General features: G+C 38.2%; 1 protein-coding gene across 1 annotated transcript in view; it reads right to left on the bottom strand.

Annotated features, from left to right (window-relative positions):
* Nucleotides 1-12462, bottom strand: part of SLIT3 (slit guidance ligand 3) — a 567201-nt gene that overhangs the window by 524078 nt on the left and 30661 nt on the right. Inside the window, exons 2-3 of the mRNA XM_039353305.1 lie at nt 4870-4941; nt 35-106 (exon numbers count right to left, since the gene is read on the bottom strand). Of these exons, the coding sequence (XP_039209239.1) occupies nt 35-106; nt 4870-4941 (144 nt within the window). The remainder of the gene's footprint in view (nt 1-34; nt 107-4869; nt 4942-12462) is intronic.

Below are 12462 nucleotides of genomic sequence, written 5' to 3'. Positions count from 1 at the left end.
TTAAAGAATTGGTTTAATTAAAGATAACACTTACAGTCGTTCTAGTTGCTTTAGATCTTGAAATGCTCCACGTTCTATCATGCTAATTAGATTCTCTTCCAAATGCCTATAAGAGAGAATTTCAGTAGCATTAAAAGAATAACCAACATTTGGAATTGTATATAAAAAATGTTCTCCCTTCCTAAAAGCCAATCTATCATCTCCGCTCTAGAATGTCTTTTCAGGATTTAGTTTTTCTTCTATATGTAGTAACTCACTAGTCTTTCTCTCATAATACTGTATGACATAATTAGACTGAAGGTTCATAAACCTTATAACACCTTATTTGGAAGTAACTTTGCCATTCAAACTGAAATTTACTTATGAATAACATAAATAGGGTTCTACTGCTCAACAATACTTATTTAGCTTGGACATCCATATGTGGACTCCAAAAATTCAGAAAGCCACCTGTTTTAGCAATCATCCAGATTTTTGCAATCTACATAATAATTTATCTGAATACGCAACTTTAAAGCAATTGAATAGGACTTCAAACACTTTATTCAGAATATGGAAACTATCTTAATAAAAACATTATTACATTTTATTTATATAGTACATCATATTTAGAAACAGTCCATCTCCCTTATAGAGGGACTCGGGGGTATGTACAAATAGTCATTAAAAAACTCTAGATAAATATTATTTAAAAAAGAGTTAAAAACAAGAATAAAATAATTAAAATTAAAAAGTTGTGGGAAAGGCTTCAGGGCTGCCTGCTTTTCTGTGGGTCCCAACCAAATCGGCAGAGACAGGTCTTCAAGCATTTATGAAAGGCCAGACAGTGGGTCCTGTCTTTCCCTGGAGGGAGAATGTCCCCTAGGATGGGGGGGGGATAACAGCAGAGAGTTCTCTCTTCGTTGACTCTTCCAATCAAAATTCTTCAACAGATGGGATTTGCAAAATACCTTCCCTGTCTATATATAGTAAGTATATATAATATACGTGTGTGTGTGTGTGTATGTGTGTGTGTGTGTGTGTGTGTGTATATATATATATATATATATATATAGTATATATAATATATATTACAAATGCAGTGTATACATTTAAAAGGAATTTTATATTTTATATCAAAATATATATTTTTGACATAAAATATAAAATTCCTTTTAAATATATTGAGACAATTCATCAATGACTGTAAAAATAATTCACAGAGAACCCCCTTTCAGATGCCATTACATGAATTAATGTCTTTCTAGACTGTTGGACACGTGGTAATAAAACTGTTACAAATTACCATCTCTGGTGGCAATGTACATTTAATTACTCATTTTGACTGAAAAGTGTTTCAGGAAACTGGGAAGGCTACATAGCATTTTGAAAATTAATTGTGGTGTAGCCTTATTCAATTTTTCCAGAACATATAAAATCATGCACATAAGACATTCGTTTCATTTCTCTTGTTAGTTGCCCGATGTACTACGGTATAACCAAATAGTGGAAAACTAAAATATAGCTTTCCTTGGATCAATAGCTTTTAAAAATGTGGACAATAACAATGTCTGAAAAATTAACACCAGCAGCAAAGTGTCTTGAAGAATCCTTTAATTAGATTTTATTTCTATTTTTATCTGTATAAACAAACTTATTTTAATAAATCATTATATAAATCAATTCTAATAAATTAATTTTATTTTTACAAGTAGCTTTTTGGAGAGAAGTACTGAATAGGGAGATTTAATATTATGTATACCTCCTTAGGTAAACCGATATACATATATATGCTCCCAAACTATGTATATGTGATGATAGCTTTTTCATGCATACATATTATTCCTTATTGCCTGTCTGGCTTTACACCTGAATTTCCAGACACTTAACCCTTAATTCTATTCTTAAATAGACTTGGCAGAAGATTCCCAGACATGCCTCAGCTAGATTATAATCTTTAATGCTGACAGAATGAAGCCGTAACACAACAGTTGATTGCTTACTGTAACACAAACATTCTAAGCTTTTAGATATCAGTGTTCCAATATTCATATTCTTTAATTGCTTTTTCTGCTTTTCTGAGTTAACCAATAATTTGGTGGTTCGCTTGGTGGTCTAGGACATCTGAAATACATTTCCATAATGGTCCTAGAACCTTACCAAGTTCCAGTCTCTACGCTGCCATCTATGCCTAATCTGAGATTTTAAGCATATTTCTTTGATGTCCAAGTCAATCTACTGATCCAGTTAAGCTTACATGAAATAAACTTACACTGGGTAAAATTGTTTCTACATTTCCTTAGTGAACCTAGTGAAGCCACCCAGAGCTGCTGTATCGGTGAGATGGGAGACATAAACATTTAATGACTAAATAATCCTTCATCATTGTGCCAAACCACTAATATACAGTTACTCCTCCCTTGATGTTACTTTTGTATATTCACAGCAGATGCTTTTCCTTTCCACAAAGTCTTGTTATGAATTGTCACTTATTGTAATGTTAAAAGTGATGGCCGGAAGTTTGTAATTTTAGACTTGAAAGATTGATGTCAGCCCTCCCAGAAAACACAACTGGATGAACTAATTCCTCTTTATTGTAAGGCTACCTTAACAGAATCTTGCAAAGCTGAAAGTACAAACTTCCCATTGCCATTTTTAATTACTTGGGCCCTTCCTAAGTTTTTTTTAATCTGACCACAGGGAGCTCCTCCCTCTCTTGTCTGATTGTTTCCTAGGCAACATCTCTTCCCCTCCTTCCTTAAGGCCCTCTACACCTTCTAGTACACTAGGGGTCTTCAAACTTGGCCCTTTTAAGACTTGTGGACTTCAACTCCCAGAATTCCTCAGCCAGGCATGCTGGCTGGGGAATTCTGGGAGTTGAAGTCCACAAGTCATAAAAGCGCCAAGTTTGAAGACCCCTGCATTACACCTATGCACTACACCATTCATAGACAATGGTATTGGGATAAAATTAATCTCTTTCTCTCAACATATCCAGGCAACATTATGGCAATATATCTGACCTGACACAAAGATTAGCAGGTTTGATACCACCCACCAGTGTCGAAAAACTCTGAATAGGATTTGCACCTTGCATGGCATCTGTCAAAACTCTCTGTTTAAATAGGCCAGAGTATCCTCCCTTGAATGTGTCTGTGGTGCTCCTCATCAGACACTGGATCATATAATCACCAGCTACCTTTGAAAAGTTATACAATAGGAAAAGCAGATTTTCTCCAACTAACAAAGACTACACTTGTTTGGATAAATGGCCTAGATCAGTGGTGGCAAACCTATGGCACGCGTGCCAGAGTTGGCACTCTGTGGGCACGCACACCATGCCCCAGAAATGGCAACTGTCCCTCTTCAACCAGGCGTCCACTAACTCACTGAGGTCCCATGTGGCCGGATGCATCCCAGCACGGCTGATTTCCCTCCCCTCTGTCCCATCCCTCCTGGCCTCGCATGCTCTCCTTTTCCCGGGAACAACCCACTGCATTGCCTCCTCAGCTGTTGGCTATCCATCCAGCTCAGAGGCGGCTTCTCTGAACTGCTGGCGATGGGCTGCGGAGCCCCAGAGTGCACCGGTCGAGGGGCCGGCAGGCTGTAGCTGCTGACGGACACTGTCGGCCCCCATGCGCTCGCTGGCCTCTGTGTGCGGGGGCCGATGGTGTCAGGCAGCAGCCGTCCCGGCCTTGCCTTGCCCTGCAACAATGGCACCCCCACCCTGCCTCACCTTACCTCACCTCACCCCATAGGACGAGCCTTCTGCCCACCGCCCCATCTGCCAGAGACCTCTCAGATCTCCCCCAATCCTGCCCAGACCCCACAGGCATCCCTCCCCATGAGTAACATCGAGATGACCATGCCCACCTTGGCCACACCCACCCAGTCTGCCATGACAACAGCCACTCCTACCTAGTGGGCCACGCCCACCTGGCACCTGGTGATAAATAAGTGGGTTTTGGTTGCAGTTTGGGCGGTCTCTAAAAGGTTCGCCGTCACTGAACTAGATATTAATATATAGAATACTTATTCCATTCTCATAAACCAACATATTTCAAAATGTAACCTATAACTTATAACATCTTGAATTTGTCATACCTTACGAAATGGACTATATATTTCCATCATACCTATACCATGGTATCATGTGTTCCTTTTATATATATTTTACTACTGTTATCAATGCACTCTATTCCATATGCTAAATATTGGTAGTCCTTGGCTTACAACGCCCATTCAGCCCAAAAGTTTCTGTTGCTGAGTGAGACAGTTGTTAGGTGAATTTTGTCCCATTTTACAACCTTTCTTGCCACAGTTGTTCAGTGAGTCACTGCAGTTGTTTAAGTTAGTAACATGGTTGCTAAATGAGTCTGGCATCCCCATTGACTTTGCTTGTCAGAAGGTCGCAAAAGGGGCAGGACACTGTCATAAATACATGCCAGTTGCCAAGCGTTCAAATTTTGATCACGTGACCATAGGGACACTGCAAATGGTTGCAAGTGTGGAAAATGTTCTTAAGTCCCTTTTTTCAATGCTGTTGTAATTTTGAATGGTCACTAAAGGCGCTATTGTAAGCCGAGGACTACCTGTAAATATGGAAAACTCAAGAAGTATTTATCAAAACCAGGTGAAATTAAGGCTAGTGTCTGTATGCACTAGGACAGGGGTAGGCAACCTTGGCTCTTTTATGACTCGTGGACTTCAACTCCCAGAATTCCTGAGTCATAAAAGAGCCAAGGTTGCCTAGCCCTGCACTAGGAAGAGATAGGTATAATTCAAGACTTGCAGCATAGTTGGCTATGTGCTGAAGGCAAACAGATCAAAGTTTTGCAAAGTGACAGCACAGAGGAATTGCTTCAGGGGGTTATTTCTCTTCATACTCACAGAACACGAAGGTTCTTAAGTCCAGCAAAGTCCACCTTTGTAATCCTTGTAATATTGTTTCTGTCTAAGTCACTGCAAAAGAAAACAAAGACAAAAAAATACACAGTTGACACGTGTATCTACCAGGCAGTTCAATCATTTAAAAAATATCATAGGAGTACCACACAGCAAATACCCATTCTGCACAGGAAATGTGAGGCAGGACTGAAGATACTTGAATAACTTTGCAACTTACAGGAAGATTACTTGAATGTTTCTTTTTGCAACTTTTTTTGTTAAAGATGCAGAGCTGAAATAAGACAAGAATTAAAATCTGATCATGAATCCCCTATTGTCCATTCTACCATTAAGATGTTTAAGGCAGAAGATGAGAGAGATTGTGCTTTTCTGCCTTTTCATGGGGATGGTTAGACTTTTCTTGTTAGTGGGAGAATCTGGAAAACATGCGCATGCATGCATACGGACCTTCAAATAATAGCCTTATGTTAGCTTTTCAGAACAAAGTTTAAAACTACCACATTTCAAATATGTGAAGAAGAAACCTCAAGGAGAAAGAGCTGAAAATACTGAACATTACCAGTATTTGAGGGGATGCCACAAAGAAGAGGGGGTCAAACTATTCTCCAAAGCACCAGAGGGCAGGACAAGAAACAATGGTTGGAAACTGATCAAAGAGAGAAACAGCCTGGAATTAAGGAGAAACTTCCTGACAGTGAAGACAATCAACCAGTGGAACAGCTTGCCTCCAGAAATTGTGGGTGCTTCATCACTGGAGGTTTTTAAGAAGAGACTGGACAATCACTTGTCCGAGATGGTATAGGTTCTCCTGTTTGAGCAGGGGGCTGGACTAGAAGACCTCCAAGGTCCCTTCCAGCTCTATTCTATTCTATTCTATTCTATTCTATTCTATTCTATTCTATTCTAAAACCACCTGAGTAAAACCCACTCTCCATTGAGCCTGCTAGTTTCTATTACATATCTTTTGCAGCTAATCACAAGCCACATACATTTCTTGCTTTTACCTTTATATTTCTGAAGATGTTAACTTAGAAATAAAGTTATATCAGCCAATGTATATAAGTATTATTTTATTTGCAGACAGCAACATTATTTGCATTTTTAAGAATCTTGGGGGAATTTTTTCCCTGCATATTTTTCAAATAAAGTATCTGTGTAATATGGTATAAGTAGCCTTTGCTAACAAATACTGTGTCCATATAAACTTTTAACACTTTAATACTCCAAAATCATATAAATCCTCTTATGTAATAATATTTCTAATGTTCACATAATGAGAAAGAAGAAAAAAAGGTCAACCCTTGGGTATTTTCCCAGATATAAGTCCAATTAGATTCATTGATGTTTATTCTAGGATTCTGGTCTTAATATACAAGATAATATCTGCACGATTTCTATCCTAATTGGCAGAATATATCATGCATGACTATGATCAAACACAGAATGTGAAGACTTTGTATTCTAGGGCATTTTACTTAATTTTAACTAGTTGCTTTTTAAAATCACAGATTTTTTTTTTTTAGTAGTCTATGAGAGAAGGAGTTAGAACTCAGTGAGAGAAGCCAGTAGCAGTTCCACAGTGTTTCCATAACACCCATCCCATAACTTAAACCATCTTTTCCTCAACATATTATTCCCATTCGTTTTTTAAAAAAATTGTAGGTGGATGTGAGAGACGGATACCCATCAAGTATAATAAAAATAATGTGAAAGCAGATGGGAACACAAACCACTAAACTAAGCTGGCGACTCCATAATAGAAATTTTAGATACTAAAAAAAATAAAATAAACAAACCAATCTATGTAATTACTTTGTATTCCCTATTTCAACAGGAATTGGCCTTGAGTACCCTGGCTCTTCATGCCTAAGTTTGACATTTGACAAACAAGTACGTGAAAAGCCAACCATTAAGCCTCCAGTAGGAACTTTAATGATGGAAAGTATTTTTTCACATTTTATCTTGTTTATCATGTTTCATACGGCTGAATCAAAAAACATGGTGTAAGTAATACATTTCGAGAGACTTCAATTAGTCTTCTTTTAGATTTGGAGAAAAAAAGAAAACTTTTCATGTACTGCTAGATATTCATCAACCCAGTTACAATGGAAGACCATTATTTAATCAGTCTTCACATCTTGCCATGTATGAACAAATTGACTTCAGTGGTGGCTGAATTAATACACTATTTCCAGGACCTAGTAAGAAAAACACAGAAAGCAATGGGACAGAATTTTGACAGCCTCTGGCTAGAAATCACTGTCTTCTTCCATTCTTCTTCATGTTCTTCAATTCCATCACACTGAAACTCAGATCCTGTCCATCTGTTACGCCACCACTTCCTTGCATTTAAAACCCATTTACTTTTCCTTCTACCACAGAGCTTATCTTTTAGACTAAATTATTTCCCCCAGAATTTCTTACAAACCTAGGAATCTTGCTGAGGGACCTCCCCCTTCCCCATTCTTCACTGCCAAATCTTGAGTCCCAGGCTAGCATATAGATGAAAGAACAATTTTAAAAGCTCCAAAGTAATCTGAAACAATTTACATTTCCCACTTGTCCCCAAATACTTGAAAAAAGAGATGGAGAGGAGAGCAATTGGAATGGATTAGGACCCGTTCCCTTTAGTTCACTCATTTGGATAACACTAAAAAAAAAAAAGGAGACAACTCACTCATGGGATAAAATGAAGCTATAGGAAGAAGAAAACTAGCACAGCTTGACATGGTCCTGAGTTTCAAAAACTTCTTCATTTTCTGTTACAAGCTTTATGTTTCTAGCCTCTGCATTTAAAGGCTTGTTATCTTGGCTAGCTTTAACCTGAAAATGTATTTTGTCTCTTCTATGTACAGTACTGGCCACCCTCTCTCCAATAAGGGCCTCCCAGATTCTTAAGGCTTTAGATATTTGATCAGCTTTTCCAGAAAAAAATAGTCCTTTCACCTCTCCAAAGTAATAACCCTTCTCTGGGACTTGGTGTACACCATCTGCATTTGGTTTCCTGAGATTCCAAACCTGTATGAAGGACCTTTGAAAGACACATATGAAAATAATCACAAGAATACCAGTGAACACACAACTCTTTTATTATGGTATTTGTTATTGGTTTTAATATTTGCATAGAGTTGTATCCCTTCATCTCCAAAAGAAGTATGAGCAATTATGTATGGCACCCTGGTTGTTCCCTCTCCTGACCCAATTATCTTTCATAGTGGATTTAAATAATATGATTTGAATGTTTCCATTGATTTACAACAATCCAGATGCTCTGTTTGATCAGATTAATGCTTCGCTTGACAAAAAATGGACCTCATACATCAAGTGACATTATATATCACCTGATAATCATTTGTTCCAGCCTGATCAAAGGATCTATCCAAACAGACCATCATGGGACTAGAGAGAATGCTGAACAGTGCCCTCTGCTGGTTAGTCTGTTCAAAACACATTTTAAGTGTTTAAAAACTACTTGAGTTCATGAACCTGAAATAATCAACCCGAGAGTACATGATTTGAATCAGTTGCATATAGTACATTTTCATTCTGCTTTTGATAAATTACTAGATTTACAAGATTAACTGGACTTTTGATTAACTGGACTTTTAACTGGACTCTAAGATTTTGCAGAGCTATATATCACCAAGTAATTGTTTAATGACAACAAAAATGAAAACTTTTCAGTGACAGCTTCAATGATAGGTGCAATGCATTATGTCCCCACGTTGACAGCTCTTTCAAAAAGTGATACCAAAACAGAATATAGAGCTTGGTTCAAACTATAAAGAAAAGAATTTCTTCCTGGAAGAAACAATTGTATTCCAAGACAATTATTTATATACTTATTCATTCAGTTCATCATTTGCACTTGATCTTGTAGTATCTGGATATCATAGATAGCATTATCAGCATTTCCAAATGTAAAAAGTTTGCATATCATGATTCTCTGACAGTAGTTATGCAAGATCAAGCAACAAGAGATCATTGACTTCTTATGGCTATGTTTGTGGGGAATCTGATCAATCCTATTGGGAAAATTTAAAATTAAATCAGTATTGTTGCTGAAAGAATTACATAATATTAGTTACAGACACCAGAACTAATGGGAGGAGGAAGAGGAGGAGGAGAAGACATACAGCTGGTTTCTGGGTGCTTAAGGTGACCAACTGTCCTCCTTTAGGGAGGACAGTCCTCCTTTTATAAGTTCTGTCCTCCCTCAAAAAGTGTCCTCCTATATGTCCTCCTTTTCGATATTTGAAGACTAATCTGCAGGGCTTTTTTTTCCTCATAGAACGCTCAGAACGGCATGCTAGCACCTTTTTTTGATGGTGTTTTTTCAACTTTTGCCAGAGCTGTGCTACTCCCGCTATTGGCTTTTGAAAGCCAATAGGAATTGCTGCTGAGCGCGCCAAAACACCCGGCTGGCAAACTTTGCACATGTAAGTTGTCTGTATTATTGTTGCAATGAATAAAATGTTTCTTTTATTTATGATATTTTTTTCTTCAATTTATTTGTGTCCTCCTTTTCATTGTAAAAAAGTTGGTCACCTTATAGGTGCTCCATCACTGGAACTTTTAAAGAAGAGATTGGACAACCAAAAGTGAGAAACTGTGGCCTTTATAAGCTACTTCTAATATATGCGGCAGAATTAGATAGTTGATTAACATCAGTATTGTAGAAATAAAAGCTTGAATAATTTAAATTTTAAAATTCACTTTCCAAAGTGAATCATTTTCTCTTTTACTAAACAATATACACCAAACAGTGATTAAGTTATTTGAATAGTATAGCTATGCTACTAAAAAGAACAGGTATAAAAGAAAACAAGCAGAAAAGTAGTGATTATATTACTATCTATTTATTGGATGGTTCATGCATTTTTAGCCACCCTAGAAGATTTTGGAAAGCCAAATTATTAGTGTTTATTTAACAAACCATGCTTAAACCAAAGGGTAGGCAAGGATATGCAGCCCATAAGTCTCATATATCTCCCAATGTCCATTTTCTATGGTTTCAGTAACTCAAATCACATGGTTGAAATTTCATGACAGCTTTATTTCTTTAAAACAGAGGTCTTCAAACTTTGACCCTTTTATGACTTGTGGACTTCAACTCCCAGAATTCCTCAGCCAGCAAACATCCTAACAAACATCGTCACTAGAATAATATCATTTAATGCCTTATCTCACATTTTTTAAGGTGGGGCTAGATTGGATTAAGTTTACTTTACTTGCATGATTGAGTGGAGATGTAATCATAATTTAAAAAGGCAATGATCAATTGATGATGTGGCTGGTTTTCTCCAAAGTTTTTTATACGGTATATTATCAAAGACTGCCTTTAGGTCCATAAAAACAATATTGTATATTGAGCCACAGTTAAATGGCCAGGTCTAAACTTCTGTCTGGGAACATCAACTGGGAAGCAAGTTGCGCCCAGACAGCATCCAATTTAACAGTTTATAGTATTAGCATCTGATTTAAATATATTTAATATAATTTATATATATGTTACATAATTTCACACAATCTGACGTAGAAAAAATATCCATCAAGGAAGGCTTAGATTTTAGATAGTCTGGTAAATTATGACATTAACTGTAACTTTTGCTACTTTTCAACTGGGAAATTAATTAAAACATAAAAATAAATCCCTGAAGATGTACTAAATCAGCTACAGAAGTACCCATTCCAAGACTCAGAAGTTATCAAATCATTGTCATTACCCTGGTTAGATTTTACTGAGGATTGAGAAATGATATGCTGTAACATTTATTTAATTTAAATAATTAAATAGTTCTTCAATTTTGTTTCTTCTTCTAACTCCAGAATTGTCCACTGTTATGTAACCATATTGCTGACTTTTTACTAAACTTCTTCATTCATAATCTCTCATCTAGTGCTCTTTTCCTATCTTCTCTATGGTGAAAATACAACTATTCTCTCTTTAACCCAAGTGAGCCAGTAGAGATGCCTTGAAGAATTTTCTTCTTAACTGATTTGGGGAGAATAATCCTGAGAATAATAACTCTAAAACAAAGGTCATAATATTTTCCAATCTCTGATAGCTGGAACAATTTTAATAGTTAGGAATTCACTTTTGGTCTTTTACTTGTACAAGGAAATTCCACATAAGAGCTCAAAAACCATATTTTGCAGTTATTAGATACAAGTCAACTAGGCCAGGGATCCTCAACCCCCAGTCCAGTACCAGGTCGCGGCATGCCAGCAATTGGTCCGCACAAACAAGCAAACCCCATCTGTGGGATGCAGGCAGCACACAAAACCACGCCCCCTCCAGCCCATGGAAAAACCTCTCTCCACGTAACCAGTCCCTGGTGCCCAAAAGGTTGGGGACCTCTGAACTAGGCTACAGTATATGAGAGCAGCTATTAAATTAGTCAAGCTAAAGCTTTGGGTTCAGTGTTATACAACATGCAGATACTTATCTATAGCAGTAGTGGCGAACCTATGGCATGGGTGCCAGAGGCAGCACTCGGAGCCCTCTCTGTGGGCACACATGCAGTTGCCCCAGCCTTGCCTCTCCCGTGACCCCCTCCTCTTCAGCAGCCCCCCGGAAGGAGAGTCTCCCCCAAGCGTGGCCTCCATGGAGCAGCGCAGCCAAGGACATGGCATCCAGGCAGCATAGACAAGACTCTGCCCTCACACCCCATCATGGAGTTGATGCTGCGGGGCGTGGGCAGAGGGTGTGGCCACCATAGCACTGCTGGGCTGCCTGGGCAATCTGCGGCGGGCCCTGGAGGTGGTGCATGGTCCTGTGGGCAGGCAGGGCAGGGGATGGGGGGGCAGAGTGGGGATGGGGCGAAGGGGTGGAGCGGGGAGGCAGTTTTTGGGCACTTGGTCTCTAAAAGGTTCGCCATCACTAATCTATAGGCATATTTCTGACTTAGAAATTCATCATCATTTTAGCAATTGTCTGTCCACAGCCTCTTCTGCATGTTTCCAACCAATGTGGTTCTGGGCTTTCTTTTGCCAATTGGACCCACAATACTTGCTGATGTCGTCAATCCATCTTGTTTTAGGTCTCTTTTGTGGATGCTTTTTATCAAGTGGGATCCATTCTACGACAGCCTTGGTCCACCTGCCATCAGTTCTTCTTGCTATGTGACCAGCCCATTTCCATTGCACTTCTTTTACTCTCTTGATGATATCATATATTTTTGTTTGTTCTCTAATCCATGTGCAGGTCTTTCTATCTTGTCCTGTGATACTGAGCATGTATCTTTCCATGGCTCTTTGCACCATGCGTAGCTTTTGTATTAATTGTAAGGTTAGTGTCCATGTTTCACTGGCATATGTTAGAGCAGGGTAGCACACACTGATCGAAAACTTTTCTCTTCAGGCATAGGGGGAGAAATTATTGGAAATTATTCAATCTAAATTGTTAAGTGCAATAATCCAGGTTCCTCATTGCATCCTTAACTTTCATTTGATTAGAATTAGACTGAATCTCATTTAGGACACATCAGAAGTTATGCATTCTTTGAGAAACATTTATTTACCTTACATCAGGGGTGTCAAACTCAACATCACATGATGTGTCACGACGTATTG

Source organism: Crotalus tigris, unplaced genomic scaffold (assembly GCF_016545835.1).
Source record: "Crotalus tigris isolate CLP2741 ecotype Arizona unplaced genomic scaffold, ASM1654583v1 scf7180000017568.12009008, whole genome shotgun sequence".
NCBI lineage: Eukaryota > Metazoa > Chordata > Lepidosauria > Squamata > Viperidae > Crotalus > Crotalus tigris.
The sequence above is the reverse complement of the archived record's forward strand: the minus strand, read 5'-3'. Positions and strand labels throughout refer to the sequence as shown.